Raw genomic sequence first — 24843 nt, forward strand, 5'->3', positions numbered from 1 at the left:
ATCTACCTTCCTTTTTTTCCATCCTGTTCTACTCATAGACGAGGAACGGTAGATAAAAAATCGTCGTCACAGCTCAACTTCAGGGTTCATACTTCCCTCGCCTCGAATCTGTTTCAGAACCCAGGACCGTGATCTCCACGGAGTTCGTACTCGGCCTACCATGACTATGGGTGGCCTTTTATGTGCTTATTTTCCTGCGTTCTCCACATAGTTGTTCCAAGCGTCATATAAAAACCCAAGCATTTTTGAAGGATACCTCCAACACAACTCAGTCACCGAGATGCAATTCACTCTCAAATCCCTTGCTATCCTCGCCGCCACTGTTGGTATGGCCAGAGCCATCTGTCCTAGCTATAAGTACGCGGAATTCCTCTATTCGCAACCAACGCTAACTATAAATTCTACAGCTTCGGTATTGCAGACCTTGGAGGACCTCCGGGCTCTTGTACGCGACTTATTTTCAAACTGCTTCCCTCAGTTTAGCTGATCACTCTCAGGGCGGGTTTATGACGATTCTTGCAATATGGTCCTGACTGTCATTACCGATAACCCATGCACGGAGGGCTCCTTCAGCTGTAGCCCTCCCCCCGTCACATTCACCAGGCTGCATCTTAACGGGCAGAAGTAAGTCCAGGTCTGTGAAGTCGTGACAATCACTTCAGTTATGTCTGCCGTGGCGACCCCAATTCGGGTTCCTGCAGTGGACATGGTATCCAAGTCTGCGTACGTCCTTGCTCACTCGCTTGAGATAGGGAGAAATTGACCATATATTAGTGCCGCAACGATGGGAACTAAAACCAGCTCTCTGATATGTATGTACCGTATATAGCAATTCGACGAGAAGCCTACACAGTAGTCGAATACAAACACTTTGTTAATGTAAATTACGATCACAGCTAGGGAAGAAGCTTGAGTTGCTTCCGTGGGCCACTAAATGACTATATGCATTCCGTCCAAACGGTTGCTTCAAAAGCATATCTAATGCTGCCTCTGTCTGGGGCATGCGCGCCGTTATCAAGCAATGCCTCAATGTTTCTCAATGCTGAATCTACCGAACATGACAATGTTCATGCTAGAAGATAAAAGTATTTACGTCAAGAAAAAGTTTGGAACTTGGATTACCGTGGCTCATCGGTCTGATCACAAAAATCTACTCTTCGCCGTACTACGGTTTTATCCACAAGTAGTGCTCGGGAAACAATGTAAGGAAGCTTTTTAATGTATATAATAGAACGTCGATAATGCTGAGTATGGTACTGTATGGAAAGGGGAACAAACGGAGCGAAGAACCTACATCAGTCTACCTTAATCTTTCCCTGTATCCCATCCGGATCTATGAATACAGTCACGAAGCGGGAAAAGGGGAAGACTTACGCTCACACGCAATGGCTTTGTAGATCGACCACTCGGAGATAAGACCACACTGTTCGTTGCTGAATGCTCTTGATTGTCAGACGCCGAAGACGTCGTGCTCGTACTGGCTGTCGACTCGCTACTGGTGGAGGCTGAGACTCGAACTTGGGGGGACTGGCGCTTGTCCCTCACCCAGAGACCGGATATATATTCTTGGACGCCCGTGATCATGGATCCCCATGTAATCCCTATGAAAAATGTCAAAACAAGTCACAGAAAAGAAAAACTACGCGCACCGTCAATCTCTTCCATCGACTTTGAGAGTGGCTCTGATAACAATGAACACAAGTCATAGGATTAACATCATACTCACTAATATTTTGCGTCAGCAGAAGAAGAATGCTCGTCCATAGGAGCCGCTGAAGATCAAGCTCGATGAGCTCGACATCTTGACGCAGCGGAAATATGGCATCTTCCATAAGCTTCCAAAACTGGGGGGTATGCTTGCGGTACCAGGTAGGTTTAGGGGGTGTCTTGTCGCCATACACAAGCTTGACGGTCTGGTACTGGCAATCGGCGAGAAAATCCTGGGCCGGTATGACAATCTCAAAACCGTCCCAAAACATAGCACGGAAAGGGCTTGTAGGAGCAGACGCCTGGATACGTGAGATCTCTGTATTTGACTTGCGTAGTTTTGGGAGAATTTCTTCGAGCTTGGTGAGAGCGGCAGTTAAGGAATGTGAGTGGATTGTATAAACTTCGGTTGCGTCAGGAGGAATTGTTCCCCATGCTGAGCAGAAAGGACCATATGGGAAATCTGAATTTAACAGCATCCATGGACGGTCGCCAAACTTAGGGTGGACCGGGCGAGGCTTCAAGTAGAGCTTGATGTCGTCCATAGTGGGAGATGAAAAGGGGTATTTGGATATCATGCGACAGACATGCATATGAGACTGTAGCTAACTTTGTAGCATAAGGGTTAGCGTGATCCCATGAACATCCATCCCTGCCACGGAAACTCGTCATTCACCATTTATCCTCGGTGTACCACAACATTTGTTGACACCCTCAGATGATTGACTAACGTCCGAACCACACCAGGACCTAGACCAGAGTTGACTGCACGATGTTCAACAACAACAACAACAACGACACCCATCTCTCCCCGCTCAGAGGAATATCCTATGCGCTATCTCGCACTTTTAGTCAGTTCGTAGGAACGAATGTCCTATTGCTCACCTTCCAGATCGTACACTTTTATGTCTAGGCCCTCTTGCTTGAACGCAGTCAGACGTTGAATGTTATACATAATCGCATCTCTCCAATCCGGTCGCGTATTACAGACTCCTGCGGCAACGGTATCACTTTCTATGCGGACAGTTCGCAGTCGTGCTTCGGCCGCCTGCCAACGATACTCGATTAGATCAACCAAAGCGGAGTCGCAAGCTATACAGGATTCCTCCGCCATGAAAACGTGTCGTGTCTTGATTGTCAGAGACCTCATCTTTGGGAAACCCTCGAACGCGATGTGTTCAAAGAGCTGGTTCAGGCTGCCCCAGTTGTTCAGATTTCGTAGGTCGATCACGAGCTCCTCGGTCTCAGGAAAGACTGGGGTTGGGAAGATATCGGATATAGGCCACCTAAACTTTGGATCCTGCGTTAGGATTAAACAAAACTTTCGCACCTGGACACAGGATCGCTGTTGCATCATCTTCAATGTCATGCTTGTATGTACATTTAAGACATCGGAGGGAAGTGTGAGCTCGTCAAGAGATGGACAAGTCAAATACTTGAGGATGCAAGAATTTCGCAGATGAAGGGAACGTAGGGCGGGAAGCGTTATGATATTAGTATTCATGTTACTCCCATCCATGTCCACAGTCTGGTCCTCAAATACTTCAATCCTTCGACAAAGAGTCAATGTGTTTATGCACTTTTCGACGGCCCCAGACGTCCGCAGGTCCAGGATTAAATGAGTCAACTGGGCCCAAGGCAGCTGGATACTACCCGGCCAGAAGACTTGATGTGCGACGGACAATCGCAACGTCCTCAGCCGAGGCGCCTCTCTAAACACATTACAAGCTCCTGCAACAGAGTCGAGATACGTCGGCTCCGCTAAGCCCAGGCCCAACGAAACCAATTGGAATGGCTGCGGACGAGCAAGCTCGGAGAATGAAGACACTATGGCATCGGGTTTGGCATGAATAAAACTGGCACTCTTCCATCGGGAAATGTGTGGGAATAGACAATCAACAAGCGCCTTGTGGCTTCCGCACAGATAGTCAAAATCCACGGTGAAAGCCAGATCGGCACAGCCGGACCTTTGGAGAACACCGTTCAGGAGCGCTATGCTAGCCCTCTCTTTAAAAAAGGACAGACGGGGCACCGAGAAAGACGCCCATAGCGCCGGACACGACCAGGCAACTTGACGCCACCTTCGGCAGACTCTGCCTAGGATCCATGGTCCTCCGGTGAAGACGTTGAATGGTTCTATGGCCAAGGTGAATATCTCAAATAATAGTTCTAGTGGCAACCTTTGCACGGGTGCCAGTGGATGCGCCGCGCCCGCTCCAGATTCGTGGCTGGCCGCAGGCGGGGCGGGGGGGAATAAAGTGGCGAATGAATCGTCGCTGATACGACGCTTCTTGGATGAAGAGCCCGACGCTGGGTTAATGACGAGTACCTAGAATGAAAACTCGTGTCAGTAAATGGACAACGCCACTGCGACCTCGATCGTGGCTGTCACTACACACCATCAGCCGGCATTCAAGTTACTGATAACCCTTTGGGCGCTTCGATGGAAGTGGTCCTTGGTGCTAATAGAGAGATTCAAGACTGAAAAAAATGACAGCGAGCGTGGGGTGAGAGTTGAGAACAAGTAACTAGAAATATAAGAGAAGTAAATTATATAGTCACGTGGCACTCAGTACGCCTCTCACCACTTCGTCTAACTTTTTTCCATACTGTTACATGACGAAATATTTGCTCCCTTTTACAATTTTACGTTGATCACGATAACAGTTGGCCAATTTGCTAGCTATCACTACAGAGTACATGCTTCTACTACCTCATTCTATTAGTATGGCTATCTTGGAAGCGGCAATAACCTAATGGTAACTTGAAAGACGAACCTCGAGGCACTAGACAGAATCAGTCCAGAGCTAGCATCCGCCTGACATCCTCTTGGATCCTGGAGTCGCTGAGGCAAGAGGTAATTCACACGTACACCAGCAGTCCCGTGGGGTCGGTCAAAAATCCAGTGGTAAGGGCGCGGATAACGTCCTCGAATCTGGACGTAAAGCAGGCAATCATGGCCAACGGAACACCATTCTGTTACAGGATCAGAAGTATACTCGACACTCCCGTTATGTATCTGATGATCAAGGAATTCTGAAACAGGCCAGAAAAAAATTCTACCGGTTTGGTAGGGGCACCGCGCTGCTGCGCCTTCTACAACTGAATCGGTAACACTCCGGGAGTCGTAATGGGGATACATTTTTCATGTCATCGTGAGAAATGAGTAAGTAGTAAACGTCGGGACCGTCAAGTTGTGGGAGGAAAATGATAAGAGATCATGACAGGCGCCCTGTTATCCCCCGCGAAATTTCACGGGCCGTGATGTCAGGGACTCCTACTTGTAGAATTGAACGTTCAGGGCACCCTCTATTAAAATTGATCCCGGTCAGTCAGAGGCACGGCGAACAATGAATTAATGAAATCACTCGCCTTTACGGACCTGACCAAGGCAATACACCGAGCCTCTCCATTCCTGGACCAGAATCACATTCCAGGGCATGTTTGCCGATACCGCTTTCCGAATCCAATGTCGAACTGATAGCCTCGGTTGCGACGGCAAATTTATGAAGAGATTGCGTGCTGCTATGTACATGTAACGACGAGCCGGAATTGCCATCGGGACATACGCATCATTCGGTTAGAGACAAATGGAAAAAACTTGTCGTCTGTAGTCGATCTAAGACAGATTTCCTGAGATTTTAGGTAATGGCAGCCTTGCCAGGATGCCCGTCAGCCCAGGTACGCCAGATATGAGATCCAGGACGACGGTCGACAAAGAAGAGAGACGGTCCCAGGTCGTTTGAGAGGTCCTTCGTAAGGACCAACGGTGGGGAAGGAACTGAGCAGCTCAGGTCGTGTTAATAAGTATGGGAACCGCCCCAGTGCTGACAAGACCCTGATTCTGGAAAATTGCGTGCTATGTTGAAGTGGAACCATTAGAACAATCAGGAGCGGCAAAAGAGCTCGAGCCCAGACACAGTCTGTATTCAACCAACACAGCACGGGCCCGTGCGGAGATGAATGCTGGGAAATAATTTACCTTACGACCAACTCTACATAGCTCCGCAGCAAGCGACGAGATGATAGTCCGAAGATCAGTCCCTAAAGTGGAAGCCGCCGCCAGAGTACCTCATTTCGATGTGCTGCAGACAGACTAAGTTCAACCGGCGAAACTTGGATAGGCGAAAAATGATTAAAATTGTTGTATCTGTCGCATGCCAGCAATGATGCAGCTCGCCAAACTCAGAGATAGTAAGAGCCCACACCGGCCGCCATTTCGCTCTAATAGTCCCGCTACCCAGCGCCCAGTCACGACGCAGCCAAGGGATTCGGGGGTCGTATTCCAAGAGTAGCCACGTGGCGCTGCCGGCATAACCCTCCGTAAAGCCGACCACGCCCCGTCGGGCTCGGGATTGCCACTTTTGGGTTTTTCCACCCACGACAAAACCGGGAACAATATTGGGTTTCTGCACCCCGTTTCCTCCACTTGACAGGTTCTCATTCAACAATAAACAGACTTGTCAGGTTCCGCAGTTTGGCAGATGTTTAATCATCTTTACAGAATACACTCCTTCGTCGGGGGGCAGTTTCCATGGGTTCGGATTTTGGACAGGTTATGGGTACAGTTACTATATGCTAGTTAGATCCTAAGGCAAAAGCGAGTCCTACCCTGATTATTATGTACAGAACGAAGAGATCAAAGCGCAGGAGACAAGGTAAGAGTACACAAAAGATAGTAGGTGCAAGAGGGTAGGGTATATATAGCGTATTCGACACAGCAGGATATAAAGCGACGTTAAAAAATACAGACCTTGAGACACCAAATGGAAAACAAATGTAAATGAGGAAGATATGAATTATATTGGACGTGCTAGATATTCATCTGCTTCGGGGTCCAGTAAATCGATTGGAGACGTGAATGTCATGATCTGGACAAATTATCAGTTAGACATATGATGGATAGATGAAGAAGAGTCTGCGACGCACGTATGGATGGACAGCCTGGCCGGGGGCACTCGTCGAAGCCTCCTCTTCCAGAGAAGTTGACGCCATAGGTTGCATACGTGCTTTGCTGCTCTGCGATGTACCCGGACGCAAGTCCCACGTCACATCCGAGCGCTCTTCGCCTCTGTGGTATTCGGATGTCTCGGGTTCGTGGTCAATGTCAGAGTCGGGCGATGTCACATCCATGTCTTCTGAGAAATGCCGGTGATGGTGATGCGGTGGTAGATGTGGGCAGTACAGCGAATGTTGCGTGTCATTGGGAAAGTTGTAGATTTGTGGGTAGGCGTCATCACCGGATTTGGCAGATGATGGATCTTGGAACTGATAACGGGGCAGTGAGCCAGAGTGCATAGTGAAGAGAGGTGCCGATTGTGGCGGTGGTGGTGAAATATTCTTGGACATGTAACCAGATTCTCGGGTAATAGATCGGGGGAAGAATATCTAGCAAAGAATTAGACTCACTTGAAATTTTTGTGGATGTTGTTTCAACTTACTAGTAGTGTGATCGCGGAAGAAACGAAGCATCCAATTCCTCCAATCATGATCAAGAAGTCTTCAGAAATCGATGTTCATCAGTCATATCGATCAAAATGACCAAAGCCTTACCAGGCCAAAATCTAACAAGAAAGGATGAGTAGGTATTAATAGTATCGAACACGGGACTTACGGATGGCTGAGAACCGGATATGGCGTGGCGATACCATCAGCACCTACGACAAGAAGAGGAATATTGAACAAGAAGCGGAAAATGACCCGAATGACCTATCTCGTCCGAGGTGAGAAATAAACTCAGATAGGTGACTCGTACCCACATTCAGATGATAAAAGGTGGCCAATCTGATAACGACGTCTGGCTCAGCACCTTCAAGTTTTACATGACGAATAAACGCTGGGAAACGAGCAAGAACGTAGACAAAACACAATGTTGTCAAGGACCCTGCAGAGGAACCACTGAGGAAAATCCAGGCCACGCACTAGAATCGGACGTGAGCTCCGAAAATGCGGGAATACAAATGACAAGCATACAGAATCCAAGTCGTTTCTTTGTACAAGGGTAGCGAGGGGCATCCCGAGAATGGCTATCATGCTCCCTTGAAAAAGGCGCCGAAGGCTGGTAAGCAATAGCGAATTTGAAAAGAACGAAACATAGATTTACCGAGATACCACACACGGAACTCCCAGCTATGAAACCAATTGCGCTTGCTGGGGCCTTGATGAAGGAGAAAGAGCCAGAAAGTTAATTCTGTTGGAATTAATCATCAGGGATGGGGTTGATACGGAAGTAAAGAATGTTCTAGCCTTCAAGATGGGTGACGCTAGAAAAAGCGAGTTGACATATCAATCAACGGAGGGTGAGAGGAAAGAGGCACGAACAGTTCGAAAGCCCAAGCAAAGCTCAGGATGAAGTAGAGTGGGAGGACCCATCGGAGATGGTTGTGGTGCCAGACAGTGAGTGGCCGAGGTAACACTACAAAAGCAGCCAATCAGAAGGAGCAAAGTCACCGAACGGCCGAGTACATACCAGTATCCAGTATTGTCATGTATCCTATTCGCAACGAGCTGCTGAGTGCTGCAACCAGGTGATGAAACAGAACACGCACCTTCCCTGTATTTTAGGATCGTTATTGTGACACTGAACACCATAAGGAGAGGCACGGTTGCGACGTAGGAGTACCTAGACGAAAATGATGAGAAAAACGCGAGCAGTGATAAAGGCGTATTCACGTCATGACCCGCTTGAAAGCACCAGGCTGTCGACCAGAAGACCATTTCAAACACTGAAATCTATCGTAGGACCACAGGTGAAGAGTCATGAAAGCTTGAAACTGCAGACACAGTAAGCAACGCCTCGTCTCCGTACAACCCAAAACAGTGCGCTCACGGTGCAAGCCAGGACGGCCCACAGAAGATAGGCCGGTGGCGATCCAGAGCTCATGAAATGTCGCGAAAAGAGACTGGAAATGTCGTGAAAGAGGCCAGTTTTGAAAGAAATCAAGAAAGAAAGAAAAGGGAGTGGAAGAGACCCTGCATCCACGAAAGGTTATGATATTCAGCAGAGCTTGTCGCTGTTGTCCCTGTTCGGTGTTCCCCGGCCCAAGGCACCGGAATTGGAAATTCGAACCCAAGCCAGCCAAGCCGGCTTCGATCACGTCTACCGGAGGCAAATGTGCATCTGCCGCACAAAAATACCCGTTCATTGCTCCCCGCTGCTTCTCTGGTACAGCCTTGCATTTTTACTTTCTGTAGCTATGTTCTCTCATTCACAGGCAGTAGAACGCTGTTGGTTGCAAGAACGCCTTGGAAACCGTCGTATTCATTCTATATACGAATTTGAATCATCTTTAGATCGCCGACCGCGATCCGGTCAGAGATGCTTGAATACTTACCCTTAAGCTGTCCGTGTTCCCTCAAAAATATTCACCCACCCAGAAGGACAGAGCTCGACGTTTTTACCTGCCAAAGTACCCCCAGAAACACTAAAACAATAGACTGATGCTCCATGTTAGTATTTGAGCTACGTACTGCCAAATGCCACATCATTCATTCCACGGTACGTAGAGCCAACTGTTGAATCACTTTTCTATGTTGGTGCAAAACGAGGCCGACCGACACCCGAGTGTAGGCTGACTGGGGTTAGTAAAATTGCGAGCCGAAGTCACTCCGAAAGTCGGAGCTCGTCCAAAAAGTCCCATGATTCCATGGGGCACTATACGACGGACCGCCCAAGAATGAATAGCGGGAAATACGCTCTTTCAGGTGACCCACAAGGGAGATGGAGGGGACGGAGGAGCGCTAGATTAGAACAACCAGCCTCCAGATTGGATGGCATTACAAAATAACAGAACACATCCCTTGATTCCCTGTGGCGTACATTAATCTATTGTGGATTGCCAAGGTCCCCGTTCGGAAGCAGTCAATGCCTCTTTTCTGCGACAGTAGCATTCTAGCCACCATATAATGACAGAAGCAAGCCAGCAAATGACGTAGCCCCCTCGGAATGGACCAAGTCTCCCACCGCTGATCCAAAGATCATTGATGCGACACCAAGTCATCAATTTACGCCTCCATGTCCAAGTCCAAAAGCCTTAACCGCCAGTCTGCATTACGTCCCAGTTCAGGCTTAGGCACGGAATCAACAGGGTTCACTCGTTTCGCTTTCTCGACTTGCTCCATTCGCGCCGCCCAAGAATCTGTCGTCGATTCACCCTCCTCCGCTGCGGGCTTCTTCCAGATGTCCTCGACTGCCTCCTGAAGCTCCCGCTCGAACGCATCGATCTCCTTCTGAAGATTGGAACCTTCTTCACGATGGTCGGGTGTGAATTCGAAAAGGTGTGGAATAAGGCTTCGGGCTTCATCTGTAACAATAAAGAACCATCAGCACCTCTCTCCGATGGCAACTCGCCACAAACCTCGGGTGGTAGCAAACTTCACAACGAGCTTAGCCACAGACTTGAAAAGGTACTCCTCCTCATCCGCAGTGCCCTTCCTACCCGAGCCCACCTTCCTCTCCTGCTTTCTCTTCGACCGAGAACTCTGCCTATAAATTGTTGCACATCAACCATCCAGTAAATACAAAGATTGATTAAAACGCACTTGGACGACCGGGATGTGGCTGACGGAGCTGCCGTATACCGGGTGAAGGCAGTATAGGGCATCGATACGTCAGTCATCACATCCACATTATGTAAGGCCGTGTCTTCAACGCCAAAGAACGCATCTATCGAAACGATCAAGAAAAAACTTCATGAAAAGCGGGGAAGCGAACGGCTTACCTGGTTCCTCCACCTTCTTGATGCGCAGCTCTTGTAGTCTAGAGAACTGCTTACGCAGCTGTTCCCGCATTTCGTTCACGTCCTCCTTGATTTGGTATCGGCTTTCCAGAGCGCCCGGGTGGATGACATCAGCCAAAAGTTCAGGCTTGCGATGAAGCGTCATCTAGAAATGGCGTTTAAAGTTAATAACCGATTGGAAATGGAAAGATGATCCCTTGACGCACAATTCGGCGCGCTTCAGCGAATTCATTGCCTTGAACAAGTGTAATCACCGTCTCTCGAGCGTCTTTGGCATAGTCGAGAATAACACGAGCAGCTTCCATGTAGCGCTTCTTTGATGTTAAATCCTCTTCACGGGAGCCTTAGCAAGAAGTCATAGCCAGGAAATCAGCGCACATACCACCAACACGATATCCCATCGCAACAAGGTCCTCTTCAGGCATTTCCATCCGAACTGTCAGGTCAAAGAGACTTTGCCACTCCAACGCCTTTTCGTACGCCACCATAGCTTTAGAAAGTGCCCCAGATTCTACAAATACTACAATAAATTGATCAACCTTTACCCACATCCAGAAACATTCCAAGCCACCTACCTGACGCAGCCTGTCTAAACTCTCTTCTTTCAAACAGCCAGTCACCATACACAGTTAGCACAGCCTAAAATGAATTGAATATAACCATGAATATGAAAATGCGGAATGTAATTTTAAGAATGGGCTTACGTTCTGCCGCTCTGTCCCCTTCCATATTGACAATCCACTCTCATACAGATGATGACGCTCGATATAGGCTATGGCTTCATCAAAGTGATCATCCCCTAAAGCCGCATCAGGGAAGTAGAATTCAAACTGCACGGCGCTTACCAGCGAGGCCTAGATTCCTCAAAGCGCTCTCATATCTCTTCAGATGATCATCGATCCGGAATCTTTGTACATATTTCTCCAGGGCACGCAGCTCGCGGAGGAAAGGGAGGTACTCTCTGGGGTCCTATGTCCATCACCGTATCAGCAACGAATGGTGCATTCAGTAGAGGTGGTAGGCAAACCTTCTGGGAGTGTTGTGCAATCATCAACACCAGCGAGAAATCATACACTCCCAAAGCGGTATCAAACAGCTTATCGGCATCTACGAGAAAGATGATGTACTTGACTGCATCTTCTACCAACTCCGGGTTTGCATCTAGAATGGACATATAATACGGATGAGGTTAGAGTAGGATGACGATAGATTGAGAGGCGTACCCCGCAAACGTAGTAGCAACCTTAGCCCTGATTCATGGTCCGGAGGAGTCTTCACAACGTGAGCAGTTAATATGGAATTGACATATCCAGTCAGATCTCTCTTCTCCAACTCCTCCCGAACGGTATCACATATCCTTGCAATAGCTTCCGGGGGTTGAGAAGAACGGCTGGAGATGCAGGTTAGCTAAAAGCGTTATACATTACAGAAACGTACCCAATATTTGTCAGAAACAGATTAATATAATCTACTTCTTTCACATCCTCTACAAATGCGGCAACATTATCCAACAATGTCTTCTCGTCATGTTGTACGATTACGCTGAGATCGATCCTATGCTTCCTACAGGCCATGAACGCCTTACGATACTTCTGACTGAAAGAATAATTGAGTTTCCGAGTACAAAGAAGGTAAGAAGGTAAGAAAGAACCTACTTATTCAAATCCTGCTTAACTACCTCCATGACCAATGGTCGTGGATTGATTGTCTCCAGATTTCCTCTGGGCATCTGCAACACGAGGCCCATCGCACTGGGCACTGGGACGACAATTCGCGAACCCCTCTCGACACGCCGTTTCTCCCAGCTGCCTTTGAGCGCCTCTCTGTCGTTCTCGTTCTCCGTTTTGATATACAAGAATAGCGACTTGATGTCTGCGAAAACGGCTTCATGGTTCCCCGTAGTGAATATCAAGAACCTAGAGGCAAGTGTGAAGGATGTTGCGTTTGAGGCGATCAGCGCACTCGAGCAGCCCTCAGCGCTGATGTACATCTTCCCAGATTCTGTGAGTCCCAGATACAAGGAGAAGCTGGAATCATCGACGATTACGCGGTCTGAGGTCAGGCAAAACGAAGGGAAGCTGCAGATGAGCAATGAATTATTAACCCGAACTGAAATTAAATTTAGAAGCGTAAGCTTAAGGGTAGTCCTAATGAATGGATTACGGAGAGACTAACCATCAAACAATTCTCCGCCTGGGGACTGCCATATAATTCCTTGGTCCACTGGAAGTAGACGGCCATTTCGGGATGGCATCACCATAGAATGTCCTGCCTCTTCCTCAATCTCAACAGTCGTAATAATATCCGACCCATCGCCGTTATCAGACCCAAGGAGAAGGACACCATCGCTCCGTAGTATAATCTGTCTGTACGACCTAGGCTTCGCACTGGGAGAGGTCAGGCAAGTAACCCTCTTCGGGCCCATGACCTTCCCTCTCCCGGGCGTCAGCCTCGTCGAAAGATCCCATATTTCCACATATCCCGTCTCCCATAGAACGGCTAGCATGTCGGAGCTGTGGGAGAAACATACGTGGATAGGAATTCGAGATGCCTGAGAAGCTTCAGGTAAGACAGTAAGTTGATAGGAGGACATCGGCGGAGGGACATTTTGTGTCCTGAATGGCGTCAGGAGGATGTCGGCTGTAAAAAGATCGTTATAGACAGATGAACACAGACTGAAATCTCATCTTACATCCATCAATCACTGCAACGGAACCTGTGTCCAGAGGGGGCACTGTCGGAGAAGAAGACGTAATCCAACCATAAGTTCGTTGGGTAACTCGGGCTACAATATGACTTCAGTTGGAAGGCTGCAACATCTTTCCAGGCATACAAAACCCTACATTTTGTTGTCAAGATCAATGTGAGTGCATTCTCAGGATGCCATTCCACTGATGTAAAATAGCCAGGCTGTGAAGTATTTGAAGGCGCTACAATCTCCTGTTTGAGGTACCTAAAGAGCCGGTAATCAATCGCATGTCATCGTACCCTTGTGAACTTACCAATGGTAATTTCCTATCGTCCAGAGCTGAACTTTATGTAGAAATGAACAAGGAAGCACGGGGCCCATAAGAAATTTCCCATACCAATGTCCCCCTCCTTCCTTGTAATCCATAGCGCCAGTATGTTTGAATCTGAGCTCCATCTGAGTTCCCTAACCTTATAGCCCCATCTGAAGTCTCCCGTTTTTGAGGTATCGTCTACATTCAGATCACCGACTCTGATACCAAACTCGCCATGGCGGAGGCCGTTGCGCTCGAAGAAGACGACATCATGACGTCCGGCTTTACCAATTCCGCCGCCCTCAAATCCGAACCGCTGTGTCGCCGCGATCAGGTTTCCCGATGGTCTCCATGAAAGCGTATGTTCAAGACCGGCGATAGGCTCGGAGGTGGTTTGTAATACTGCTTGACGATCATACACGCGGAGAACGCGATGTTGAGTTTGATCCGGAGACAGGGAAGACACACAGAAGAAGGCACCGTCACCGCACCAGCTGATGCGAGGGAGCGCGTCGTCGTCGGGGCTGATGCCGAGAATTACATTTGAAGGCGCCTGAGCGGCACTTTTACCCGCCGAGCCATGAAACTGTGTCTGTTTAGAACCCCAGCCGACGTTTATTGGAGCATCTACAGATGTATTGGATACATGTACAGCACCGAAATACATCAGAACGAACCTTCGCCAAAATCAGTGGGGTGCAAGGGTGTTTCAGATAGAACATCAAATGTCGAAGTCATCAGTATCAGTTTGTTATCCCCTGGTTATAGATTAGCATCTAGGCCAGTCGGGTCCCGCGAGCAAATACCGGTAACAAGCACAAGCGAAGAGTCATCTGGGCTCCATGACACAGCGAAAATTCCTCCATCAACCGTACCAACAACATCATCCTAGGGTAAAATGGTGTATCAGCCATTTATCAACTGGGAAAATGCATCTTGGACGCACATCCTGAGAAACTCCGTCTTCTAAGGGAACAGTTACAATATCCCCACTACGAAGGACCGCGACAAGCTGTTGATTGTCCAGATGCACTCGAAGGGAAACCACTTGTGGGTGCGACGTATATTCTGACATCGCGGTGGCATTCAGGTCGTAGAAACGAGTTGCCTAAAGCCGAATTCAGCCAGCTGGAGATGAATTCACGAATAGACAACCACCCTTCTCGTCTGATACCGCCTTCCATATCTTTACCTGAACATCTGCGCCTGCACTACAGCGTTCCGTCGCAATGTACGTGATATTTTGATCAAGATCGATGGTCGTGCACGATATGATTTCTGAGTCCAATGGTAATGCAGACGATGTCGACGCGACAAGGGAGAGATTCCGCATTATAGAGTGTACAGTAAAATAATGTCCAGGAAGAAGAATATAAAAGGAGAAAAGATCGGATGTATGTTTGGCGACGTCACGAAAGACAAATAGCCACGGACCGTTTGCTTCACTGGCTAGGCTACCAACTGACCGCTCGTGTATTTGTTTGTTTTTTTTCGTTATCGACTACACAATGGCACCCTCACGGACACCAAAGACGACAAGGAAGCCTTACCGGCCTGAAGGTAGTGGCAGTCAATCTGGTACGCCTGGTGTCCAAAAGATTAAATCATCGCTAAGACAGACACGAAGACTGCTCGCAAAGGTAGGCAGTTCAATGTGTATCACCCTGCATTTCTTTCATTCAGATTTCTTAGGACAACCTAGCGGCAGATGTACGTGTCACAACAGAGCGCCGGCTAAAAGCTCTGGAGGCTGAACTCGCTGAGGCAGAGCAAAGTAGGAAGGAACGAGCACTGGGAATGCGCTATCATGGAGTGAAGTTTTTCGGTGAGTCTCCGATTGAAGATACCTATATATCAGTTAACGTTAGCGCCAGAAAGACAAAAGGTCCTCCGGAAAGTGAAGCAGGTCAAGAAGAGACTTTCCAGCGCTTCCCAATCCGAAAAGAAAGCTGTAGAGTCATCTCTTTTCGATGCACGCGTCGATCTGAATTATATCTTGGTCCGTCGGGTTTTTCTGTATGTCAAATGCTGTCCTGACCTATTCAGCATTACCCCAAAACCAAGAAATACATATCACTCTTCCCCCCGGAAATACGACATCCCGAAACGCAGTCAAATTCCACCGACTCATCGGAAACCGATGCGCAGAGACAACAAATTAAGGATCAAATACGGCAGCAGATGCTTGGTGGAGAGCTGCCTCTCGAACCTGAGCTACACTTGTCTACGGACACCAGCATCCTGACAAAAAAGCGAGTATCCAAACCAAGTAAATTCACCTCCTCTGCTCCTGTGGCCGACGCAGAGCAAGACGACGACTTTTTCGGTGATGATGACGAAGATGACGATGAGGGTTCATGAAATCCAGATACAAGTTCGTATGATATCAACATATGATGTTGGGGTCAGGACGTTGTTAAAGCCTATCACTCCCGGTTGGTGATTGGATTTCAACTCCAACGTAGTGCCGAAGGAATCTCACATCTTGACTTTGAACTACAGATTTCAATAAATCGACGGACGTCGTTGTATAATGGATGACTCGTCCCTTTCCGTTTACATCATTAGACCAAGAACGAGAATTAATACTGCCTCGATCATTGTGGAATGAAGCTTGATTTATAAACAGGGGACATCACGTATAGCATTTACTTCGAATGGTTTTGACTTTCTCCAAGGCAACGAATGAAACGTATCTGGAGAATTTCCCTGTTATCTGCTGTTCCTGATCGACACGTTGATGAATAGGTGGTGAAGACTTGATATGTTTCCCAGCCCCTCAACCAGCGTCGTTTGAGCAGCTTATTGCAACCACACCGTTATTTAGGAGTTTGTAGTAAGTGGTTATATCTCGATCCCCCACTTCGGTATCATCCGCTTCCTGAGCAACTATTCGGCACCTTGCTATTTATCTGCCGGATTGCCCCGGGGCCAGTGTTGAGTCGATTATTCAATGTCGAACTTAGACGTAAGAGGAGAAAAGGCACAAAGTCCGAACTGACATAGTATCTAGAAAATAATAAATGTACATGAAGAAATGAAAATGGATGCTTTCGAGACTCCGACACTCGAGAGAGTCTATGCATTGTCGACTCTCCAGGTATCGTGATTTTTCAGTGGTACTATGGTACTATGGTATTTTCTTGACTATCGTGGAAGTTACTGCCGCAATGCCATTGTCAATTCCTCAGTTTATCATTACATCACTGGCTTTCTCAAGACTCAAGTCCGCTTTTTAGCGTTAAACGTTAAACACTCTATATCGACAAATTACAACCTCGTTTTTAAAAATGTTACAACTGAACAACGTTGTATAATCAGTAATGCACAATAAATTTATTTGTGGGTCTAGAGAAAGCCGTGCTGTGTCGAAATTTGCACGTCGCTATCCGTTTGCACATGCCGACCACCCGCAATAAGCCAAACACTTGCCACGAAGGTGCCGGATACCCAGAGGTTCAACGGCTCCCGCAATTGGCTCCATAGGCCCTACGACCGGATCATAACCTTGTTATGGTGACGAGGGCTGAGTCGGTGTTGATGTTTTACCCCAATGAACCTTATCAAGCGTTTCTGAGCCAGTAGCAGTGTAGAAATGTCTTTTAATTCTGCTATAATCTAAAGAATACCACAACTCAGCGTACATTGCTGCAAGCCGACGGTGTCCGCGGAAGTCCGAGTAAGTCAAGCCTGATCATCCGAGTTTCTCCGTTGTACTTCGCTTCATCTGGGGCTTCTTCGTTTCAACATCCTCAGGTACCCGGGATCGAGATATAACCACTCACTCGAGACTGGTTATTTAGTAAACAAGTTTGCGAGAATCGAGGGATTAATATTCTTCAACCTAGCAACCCGTTGGGTTAACTTCTTCCAAATTACTTCCGCGCCGGATACATCGTACGTCACTTCAAAGCCTCGATACGGGCGCCACTTCCGGCACACATATCGAAATGGTACACCTTAGGTTCTGTCTCGTTGAGTCCCTACGCCGCCGTCATACTAGGAGAAGGCAGTAAACCTATATATATCTCACGGCTGTAGGATATTTAGCAGGATCTCCCTGACAGTGCGTTTCCAGGAGTAAATGGGTTGACAGCGTCGCTCTTCGCACCCGCTGTCCGATCCAAAACCTTCAGACATCCGCATTCTCTAACAGGACCCATAAAATAAGCAAGAGGGAAAAAATAATGATTGTTCTACGGATAAGAACGTAGGTATAATATACAGGAGTGCACCTGAGGTCTATATTATCGACAGAGGTATCAAACTTCAACTCAGGGTATCCATAATATCCGCCGAACTACACCGATTGCCAACCGGAACGAAAAAGAAATGAAAGAGGGTGCTACTTCAAGTTTGAAGGGTATTATAAATGAAGACAGGACGAAACAGTAGACACGCTGCGCTTAATTGCGCATGGCGGTGTTGGTCTGAGGAAACAAACCGCAGAACAGAGAACTAGGAGGCACGACGCTAGCACGATTACGTAGCTGCGCCTCTGCCTCCTCGAAAGGCGCGACCAGGCGCATGTCCAACATTGGTGACTGGCGACCCACAGACGGGATTACGGTAACAGGTTCTAGAGTCACCGGCTACGGAAGAGTGGGTCAGTAAAGCGAATAGAAGGCGGAGGTATAGCGGGGAAACTCACAAGGATACCGGAATACATCTCAGCATGCGCGTTTTCCTCGTCAAAATCAACAGGGACGTCTGGGCAAGGGTCCTCGTCGTGAAGTGACATGAGCCCCACGGGATTCTTGAGCATATCCAAATACATGTCCTGGTAGACATCAAAAGGTGACACGTATAACTCCGTGCCAGCTTCATGGAGAAACTCATCGTCCACGATGAATACATCGTCGCGGACATAAGGTATTCCGTCTAGCTTTTCATGGAAAAGGATAGCAGCCGATTCACCGACATCTTCGGATAGCGCATCACAGGCAAACGACATAGATGATGATGAGCTGCATGATTCGGACCAGGGTGCGAAATCAAAGGAGCGCGGCTTGGGTGGAGGATGGTAGAAAGGACTGGTGGAAGGGATGCTGATGTATTGTGTATCATCTTCCTCATCTTCGGAATCCGAAGCATCCGACTCGGAGTCGACAAAAGCGTCGAAGGGCTCGACGAAGGAAGAGGAGAAGAGTGGCAGTGGTGAAGAGGGAGCAACAGCACTTGGAAGTGGTAGTTTAAACTCAAGAGAGCGTGGCGAGGGTGTCAAGCCTGAAAAAACATCTTCAAAAAGGAAGGGAGACCCGAGATTGAGATCAAGAATATTCTGCATAAAAGAGTTAGTTTGAAGAATAAAGAGATATCTGAGAAAACAAACCTGGCTATCCTCACGTCTTCGCAAACTGAGAAATATGCTCGCGCGCTTGGAACTTTTATTGCCATTACCGATCTGTTGGGTCACCTGTTGGCCTGCAACGGAGATTGAGTTGAAAGATGCCGGAGCGACCATGTTGGTGCAAATAAAAAGCAGGGGTAATAACGAATTGAACGAAGAACGAAGGGCCAGCACAGCTAGGCGAAGGCAAAGAGTGAAGTCCAGAGGAATTGGATAGTGGGGAAACTCAAACTATGACAGGACCCACCTTTTTATACCTGGGCCAAATGTCGGCAAATTGGAACGATCTCGGCGCTGCGTAGACTGTTTTGCAAATTCTGGAATGTTGATCTAGATAGTAGCCTCACGTGTAGTCATGATGTCGATCGGTAGGATTGCTCCCTTTGACACCTAGGCAACGGATGCTTCGAACATATAGTAATACGTGTTTCAATCGCGCCCCTCCAGTTATTTTCGACTCTGAGAGGTCGGGAGAGGGGACTCCTGGGGATGGCGCTAGTGTTGCTAGTCCGCTGGGGCGGCTTTCTACGGTTGTTTTTGCCTTGTCCTTTGATGCAACCGATGCAACCTAAGGCTTGGCCGCAGCGTGAGAGGTATTATCCTCACCGGAAGCCGTCCTCTCATGGCAACGTAGGACTGCGAGTAAACTGCGGCGTTTGCTCCAAGAGCATGCCCTGAATTGTGAAATAAGTAAATGAAGTCGCAGAGTGACAAAAGAAGGACTTTGTCTTGAAAGGAGTGAATAGGCACAGCGCTGCACAGCGGCGTAGCATACGCCTCGTTCAGATGCGCATTGTCGGATGTCCTGGGGACCGCACGGTACCGCGCAGGAAGCAACCATGATGGCATAGATGGCGGTCATTTATCCCATCAAAGAATGGCTGTTAGAACCAAGTGCGAACAGTCGATATCAGGTCTAGAGATAGGGAGGCGGGTGCCTCGTCATGATTTCGGGGGGCGGAAAGGAAATAATCTCCTCAGATTCAATTATGATTAATCAAATGCATAATGTATAGCATCTCGACCGGCCTTTTCGAGGCAATGGGGTTGTGTTAAAATTGCGTGAAGTAGAGTTGCACACCTAACGACTTGCGACCGAGAACCATCTAAAATTCGGCTCCAATAACTCGTAGGACTGCGTCTGAGCCACGCGGTCCGGGCTTGAATCATTTGTGTAAACGACTAGAAGCATATTCAGTACTTCATAGCTTGCGGTCGGATTTTCTCCTGAAAAACTTACGCATACATACATTGAGATACGCCGTCTATGAATAGGAATAACTTCTTCGGAGAAGTAGGGTCGCTTCTTCTTTTCGGTAGGTTCCCATAAAATTGGGGACGGGTACATCATGATTCAACGCATTAAACTTGGCGCTAACAGCGCCCCGCGATGATGACAAGTTCCCAGTAGATGCCAGGATAATTGGCTGAGTAGGCTGGTAATCTAGGGATAGAAAGGAACGAGGGCAGTGGTAGAATTGATACCAACAGGCAGGGCCTGTTCCCAGGCACGGTAATGGTAGAAGGACATGGAAGTAAAAGATCAAAAAACAGTCCGAGCTCGCGTCCGCCGGTCCGGGCCGGCCGACCCGAGCGATGATGAGCGGCAGTGCAGCGACCCTTGTTGAGCGCCACTGATCCCAGGCTCAGCACCGCTGCATGGGCGCACACTCCTCTTTTCTTTCTCCTTTCAAGGCGGTCTTATGTTTCAATGTGACATCAAATTACAGGATACTATTGAAACACAGTTAATAATTTGAAAGATCTCTCAGCGCTATTCTCTAACTCTTGGTGTGTTTGACGGTTTTCGTGGGAGCGTTTGAAGGCTAGGGGCGTATGTGTTAATCAAGCAACAGTACAGATGCTGTAGTCCTCACTTTCGGTTGATTGCCACTTGATTTCCCCCCAACAAGCCTCACAATCTTCGCTGGAGCTCTTCGTATGGTCAACGTGTAGGCCCTGGTTGGTACCGACTCTTCTAATGAAGAGATTGAGCAAATGGAAGTTACTGAAGCCTTCAATATAGAAGGATAAGATTCTAGCACTTCAAGTGAATGATGGAAGTAAGTACCTTTCTCAGCTGGACGTGGCTGCTGGATTCCATGTTTCTGACGGCGTGCGTAGGACTGCGGTGTGCGATATCGATTCGACGGAGAAGTTGACCTATAACGGGCCCCTTTATATGCTGCCACAAGATCTTGGATTCTTTCTTGTTGATTGTTCGCCTCGTATTGTTCTCTGTCGGGATCTCAGTTTATCTTTGCATGTCTGGGTGGCACCTCTCAAGACTATCTGGACCACCGAGACAAAGTTCATGACAGGGTAAAGACACCACAAAGTACTCCAGGGCCCCTTTGTCATGTTTTTGTCTAACACAGGGCGGACGAAGCGTTCAATTGTAGAAGCCACTGATAAAGTCATAGAAGCTAGATGAGGCTGCCGGGACACCTGAACAAGGTCATGCCCTTGGGGATGAATGTATCTCCGTCATCGATCACTATCATTGCCTGTTATAGCGCGGCTTTGACCTTGACCTATTAGGCATGCGGACACATTGTACACAGACATTGTTCATGCAGAGCAGAAATGCCACCGGTTTCAAAACAGCATATAAGGGCCTCGATACTTGCTCAGTTTCTCTCTATCGACCTCTTCGCCGTCGGAACACTTACTATCTTCTTCCACTCAATTTACACGCCTGTAATGCAATTCTCACGCATGGACATCATGGACGAGCAAAGGTTCGATCCCACCAAAAAGGTTCGTTGCTCCTACTTTTATGCCACACTGGATTAACACTTCACTTATTGCAGACTACTTCCACTACCGCGCCACAAAGTGTTCTTGATGAGGAAGTTGACCTCCCTTTGCGCAAGGTACGTACTGCGATGGCTATTCGCGTTGGCGCAAAAGATTGAGATTTTGTTCCTCAGAAAAAAAGCACGGCCGATATTTTGGATTCCCAAAGATTCGACCCCACCAAAAAGACGTTGCAGCGGCAAGCCGATTCGAGCAGCAAACCATCTAACGGCTCCGACGATCTCCCTCTCAGCGATGAGTTTACTATCATCGACCCCCTGGAAGTACAGGTGCGTATCGGTGCTATCGCTCTGATTTCCATCCTTTATTGACGACTATTGCGTAGGCACCTGCCGCTTCGGTCGATGCCACTGTCATTCGGAAGGCCCTTAGGCGTGTTCTGTCGTTCGACAATCCCTTGCCACCCCGCCCTTTCACCGCGAGCTCGACCGCTTCTTCCTCTAGGCCCTCTACCGCTGTGTCTACTCCTGAGTCTATACTCTCGTCCTTGACCCAAACTGCTCAAGATCCCATCGAATTCGAATGCGAAGATATGAATCCCGACAGATGTATCTCCACGAGAATGATCATCCACCGGTCGCCGTCGAAACTCTCCTTCGACGCCCTGAGTTGCTGCTCTGGAAGCGCTTTTGAGAAAGAGGTCGCCGCAGAAGTGGAACGTGCTAAGGAAAGCAAAAACATCTCTGTCTGGGTTAATCAAGAGTCTTCTTCCACTGAAGAGTACTTCTGGACGTCCAACATGCGGCACAGGAACAGGAACAGCGCTATCCAGGTTGAATCGCGAGTTGAGGCGGTTTAATTTTGTGTCAACATTGGCCTGGTTGATGACCGTCTTCTCTGTCTTCATGCACTTTATCATCCATTCTTTCGCTCATTTCTCAAGGCCTCTCATTTGCCCTCAGAACACTACTTAGAACTTATACTACATCTCTAGCTTTAATCTTTAATTTGAAGTATCGTGGCAGTACTATTAGTGAGTATATGCAAACCCTTGTCTGCCCACCAATTGAGTCGGTGGTGAATACTATTCTGGCGGTAGGCAGGCTTTTTCACACATCATTCTGTCCCCGGACCGGCACACATGTGCCGGTTTCTTTCTCTCCCCATCACTTCGACGACCCAATATACTCAGTACAGTCTACATTGCTATTTTTGCTCTCGTTCAATATGGATAATCAAAATTGGGACCCAGGTCTTCTTTACGCAACAAGTTTGCATACATAATGTTGGCATCGGCATGTGACTTTCCTGCCCTTTAAAAGACCAACATCAGCGGGCGCTTGTTGAGAATACAGCTTTCCCAATGATTGCGATGCCTCCCTCCCCCACTGATAGTGCACCGCCATCAGCTCCACTGAGTCGATCTCCATCCCGAAGAGGACGATCTCAGACTCGGAGTCCGCGAAGCCAGTACGCAGTCCTCTTAGATTTTTGCGTTGTGATTAAGTAGCTCATTGCTCTGCCCAGATCTCCTGGACGTTCCAGCCCTGCAGTCGTTATCAGGTACTTATACTTTGTTTTTCCGGCTTTTCTGTAGCCATTCAGGTCTGATACGATGCCCCAGACCCAGTAGGTCTTCTAGTCGGTCATCCAGCCCGTCGTGGCAACTTGCTTCCGGGTCGTCCATATCCCCGTGGGTTTAGTCTTGATTCAGTGAGGCCTCAGGTTCTCAAGTTTTTCTAGCTCTATTCCGTCGACCTCTGCCAGAATCGCACCTCCACCGATTCCTGGTTACATCCCAAGTTCTTGTTACCCCCCAAGTCCTCCAGCTGTCTATCCACAAATGTACGCCACTCTTGTGCATTCTGCCAGTGTGCTTATATTCATTTGGTTTGTCTTAGCTGTCAAGTACCAATGTACGACGCGTCTTAATTCTTTATTATTGTCGATATATTCATCTCCTTAAAGGACTCAAACAATCATCGTTCCGTAAGCATATTCACTGGTCCATCAGTTCAGTGTGCTCACCGATTTAAAACCCTTTGATATACTTTGTAGCTCCAGTAGGTCATCAAGCTCAAGGTCCGTTTGTTCTCGGTCCGTCAGTCATTCTCGTCCGTGGCCTCCGTAAGATTATCCTTTCCTCCATCTTAACTTATGATTGACCATTAAAACAGCCGTGTCGTCAATTCCCCAAGCCCGTTCGTCATTCCTTCTGCTATCCTGATATTTTTTCACCTGCTGTATTTAGGACTACTTCCCGAAGCAGGTTTGTCACAAAGATTCGATACGAAATATCTTATGCTTATAGCCTACAATGTAGGAGTCTTTCTCCGCCACCATTCCCTATGCCTTCAGTTGCTATTCCTTGTCCATCTTCTGTAAAATATGGTGCGTAGACGGACCTCGATGTGCTGTATACACCGTCATCTTAAATCGACTGTTGTCGACAGGTTGGTCGGAGTTTCCGCCTTGCCCCTTCATTCCCCACCCTCGATTCTATTTTCAAGATGGAAATGTCAATCTCGAGGTTGGTTTCTTGCAGATTTCCCTGTTCCGAGTTGGTCGATGAACATATTTAGATTAACGGGACCCGGTACAAAATCCACCGTCATTTCTTGGTGATGAATTCTTCTGTGTTCGCACACGAACTACCGTTCAACATCATATTCAAGTCTTTGCCTTGTGATGTCGACCAACAGGCATTTGAACTTGTGTTGTCCCTATTCTACCCAAAGGACTGTTTCAGTGGACACGACATCCAGTCCGAGTCGGATTGGCACAGGGTTCTTGTTTTTGCGTGCCGATACAAGATGATACTTATTCGAGATATGGCTATCACCAAAGTCCCGAGTCTGGATCCCATTGTCAAAGCCGAATTGGCGGCTAAGTACGGATTGAAGGATTGGCTTGTGCCAGTGTACACAGATCTGTGCATAAAGGATTTGACGACCCGGAAGGGATGGTCGGCGGAGGAAGGAAAGAAGATAGGCCTGGAAGGTATTTTGGCTCTTATTGAAGTTAAGCGGGATATAGTGGATCGTTTGGGAGAGTATCTCGACCGGGAAAAGGTAATGAAGGCGGTGGAGGAGAAATTAGAAGAGCTGAATTTGATCTGAACGGCCCTTTGTACCAAGTAACTGACACGTAACTGTACGATAGATTTACGTTTTCTTCTCGGTCCAGTCATTGACTGGTGTCTTCATGCCTTCCAATTTGTACATTCGAAAGTTCGTTTCAGCATGTCATTTTCCACCTGCGCAGCCTCAACAATGTTTAACGGCAG

General features: G+C 47.9%; 9 protein-coding genes across 9 annotated transcripts; 4 read left to right on the top strand and 5 right to left on the bottom strand.

Moving 5' to 3' along the window:
• Positions 1 to 280: 280 nt before the first annotated feature.
• EV420DRAFT_1763685 (uncharacterized protein) lies at positions 281 to 953 on the top strand (the record flags this gene model as incomplete). Its single annotated transcript, XM_060480751.1, has 5 exons — positions 281 to 357; positions 408 to 445; positions 498 to 624; positions 663 to 723; positions 775 to 953. The coding sequence occupies 5 exons, from the start codon at positions 281 to 283 to the stop codon at positions 793 to 795; spliced, it is 324 nt and encodes a 107-aa protein (XP_060331480.1). The 3' UTR covers positions 796 to 953.
• Positions 954 to 1384: 431 nt separating this feature from the next.
• Positions 1385 to 2654, bottom strand: EV420DRAFT_310896 (uncharacterized protein). The gene is made up of 4 exons (XM_060481653.1): positions 2593 to 2654; positions 1727 to 2535; positions 1546 to 1601; positions 1385 to 1495 (listed from the first exon to the last, which is right to left on the bottom strand). The coding sequence occupies exons 2-4, from the start codon at positions 2298 to 2300 to the stop codon at positions 1493 to 1495; spliced, it is 633 nt and encodes a 210-aa protein (XP_060331481.1). The 5' UTR covers positions 2301 to 2535; positions 2593 to 2654; the 3' UTR covers positions 1385 to 1492.
• EV420DRAFT_310895 (uncharacterized protein) lies at positions 2655 to 4272 on the bottom strand. Its single transcript, XM_060481652.1, has 3 exons — positions 4107 to 4272; positions 3038 to 4036; positions 2655 to 2993 (listed from the first exon to the last, which is right to left on the bottom strand). Exons 1-3 carry the CDS (start codon positions 4107 to 4109, stop codon positions 2952 to 2954), a joined length of 1044 nt encoding a protein of 347 aa, XP_060331482.1. The 5' UTR covers positions 4110 to 4272; the 3' UTR covers positions 2655 to 2951.
• A 1876-nt stretch (positions 4273 to 6148) lies between these two features.
• EV420DRAFT_1539155 (uncharacterized protein) lies at positions 6149 to 8823 on the bottom strand. The gene is made up of 14 exons (XM_060473036.1): positions 8537 to 8823; positions 8380 to 8480; positions 8256 to 8329; positions 8177 to 8200; positions 8029 to 8122; positions 7954 to 7970; positions 7811 to 7897; positions 7681 to 7745; positions 7467 to 7628; positions 7322 to 7416; positions 7261 to 7271; positions 7149 to 7207; positions 6637 to 7095; positions 6149 to 6578 (listed from the first exon to the last, which is right to left on the bottom strand). The coding sequence occupies exons 1-14, from the start codon at positions 8588 to 8590 to the stop codon at positions 6507 to 6509; spliced, it is 1374 nt and encodes a 457-aa protein (XP_060331483.1). The 5' UTR covers positions 8591 to 8823; the 3' UTR covers positions 6149 to 6506.
• Positions 8824 to 9711: 888 nt separating this feature from the next.
• On the bottom strand, positions 9712 to 15099 carry EV420DRAFT_1677554 (pol II transcription elongation factor; the record flags this gene model as incomplete). Its single annotated transcript, XM_060479166.1, has 22 exons — positions 14592 to 15099; positions 14394 to 14555; positions 14254 to 14335; positions 14125 to 14205; positions 13532 to 14074; positions 13448 to 13478; positions 13289 to 13398; positions 13138 to 13230; positions 12621 to 13085; positions 12101 to 12554; positions 11883 to 12041; positions 11669 to 11835; positions 11473 to 11606; positions 11291 to 11414; positions 11150 to 11244; positions 11021 to 11084; positions 10828 to 10965; positions 10652 to 10776; positions 10428 to 10590; positions 10249 to 10372; positions 10065 to 10192; positions 9712 to 10010 (listed from the first exon to the last, which is right to left on the bottom strand). The coding sequence occupies exons 1-22, from the start codon at positions 14778 to 14780 to the stop codon at positions 9712 to 9714; spliced, it is 3930 nt and encodes a 1309-aa protein (XP_060331484.1). The 5' UTR covers positions 14781 to 15099.
• Positions 14956 to 15808, top strand: EV420DRAFT_1642238 (uncharacterized protein; the record flags this gene model as incomplete). The annotated part of the gene is made up of 4 exons (XM_060477332.1): positions 14956 to 15087; positions 15140 to 15272; positions 15322 to 15446; positions 15494 to 15808. The coding sequence occupies 4 exons, from the start codon at positions 14956 to 14958 to the stop codon at positions 15806 to 15808; spliced, it is 705 nt and encodes a 234-aa protein (XP_060331485.1).
• A 1758-nt stretch (positions 15809 to 17566) lies between these two features.
• EV420DRAFT_311325 (uncharacterized protein) lies at positions 17567 to 19116 on the bottom strand. Its single transcript, XM_060481655.1, has 3 exons — positions 18780 to 19116; positions 18099 to 18728; positions 17567 to 18039 (listed from the first exon to the last, which is right to left on the bottom strand). The coding sequence occupies exons 1-3, from the start codon at positions 18909 to 18911 to the stop codon at positions 17854 to 17856; spliced, it is 948 nt and encodes a 315-aa protein (XP_060331486.1). The 5' UTR covers positions 18912 to 19116; the 3' UTR covers positions 17567 to 17853.
• Positions 19117 to 21001: 1885 nt separating this feature from the next.
• Positions 21002 to 22507, top strand: EV420DRAFT_311986 (uncharacterized protein). The gene is made up of 4 exons (XM_060481657.1): positions 21002 to 21557; positions 21611 to 21673; positions 21731 to 21886; positions 21943 to 22507. The coding sequence occupies exons 1-4, from the start codon at positions 21384 to 21386 to the stop codon at positions 22414 to 22416; spliced, it is 867 nt and encodes a 288-aa protein (XP_060331487.1). The 5' UTR covers positions 21002 to 21383; the 3' UTR covers positions 22417 to 22507.
• A 768-nt stretch (positions 22508 to 23275) lies between these two features.
• EV420DRAFT_311544 (uncharacterized protein) lies at positions 23276 to 24795 on the top strand. Its single transcript, XM_060481656.1, has 9 exons — positions 23276 to 23402; positions 23459 to 23473; positions 23526 to 23546; positions 23625 to 23684; positions 23735 to 23758; positions 23809 to 23826; positions 23881 to 23948; positions 24011 to 24087; positions 24140 to 24795. Coding segments are annotated over exons 2-9 (807 nt in total). The 5' UTR covers positions 23276 to 23402; positions 23459 to 23471; the 3' UTR covers positions 24677 to 24795.
• The last annotated feature ends 48 nt before the right edge of the window (positions 24796 to 24843 follow it).

This window comes from Desarmillaria tabescens (genome assembly GCF_030435595.1).
Source record: "Desarmillaria tabescens strain CCBAS 213 chromosome Unknown EV420scaffold_15, whole genome shotgun sequence".
Taxonomy (NCBI): domain Eukaryota; kingdom Fungi; phylum Basidiomycota; class Agaricomycetes; order Agaricales; family Physalacriaceae; genus Desarmillaria; species Desarmillaria tabescens.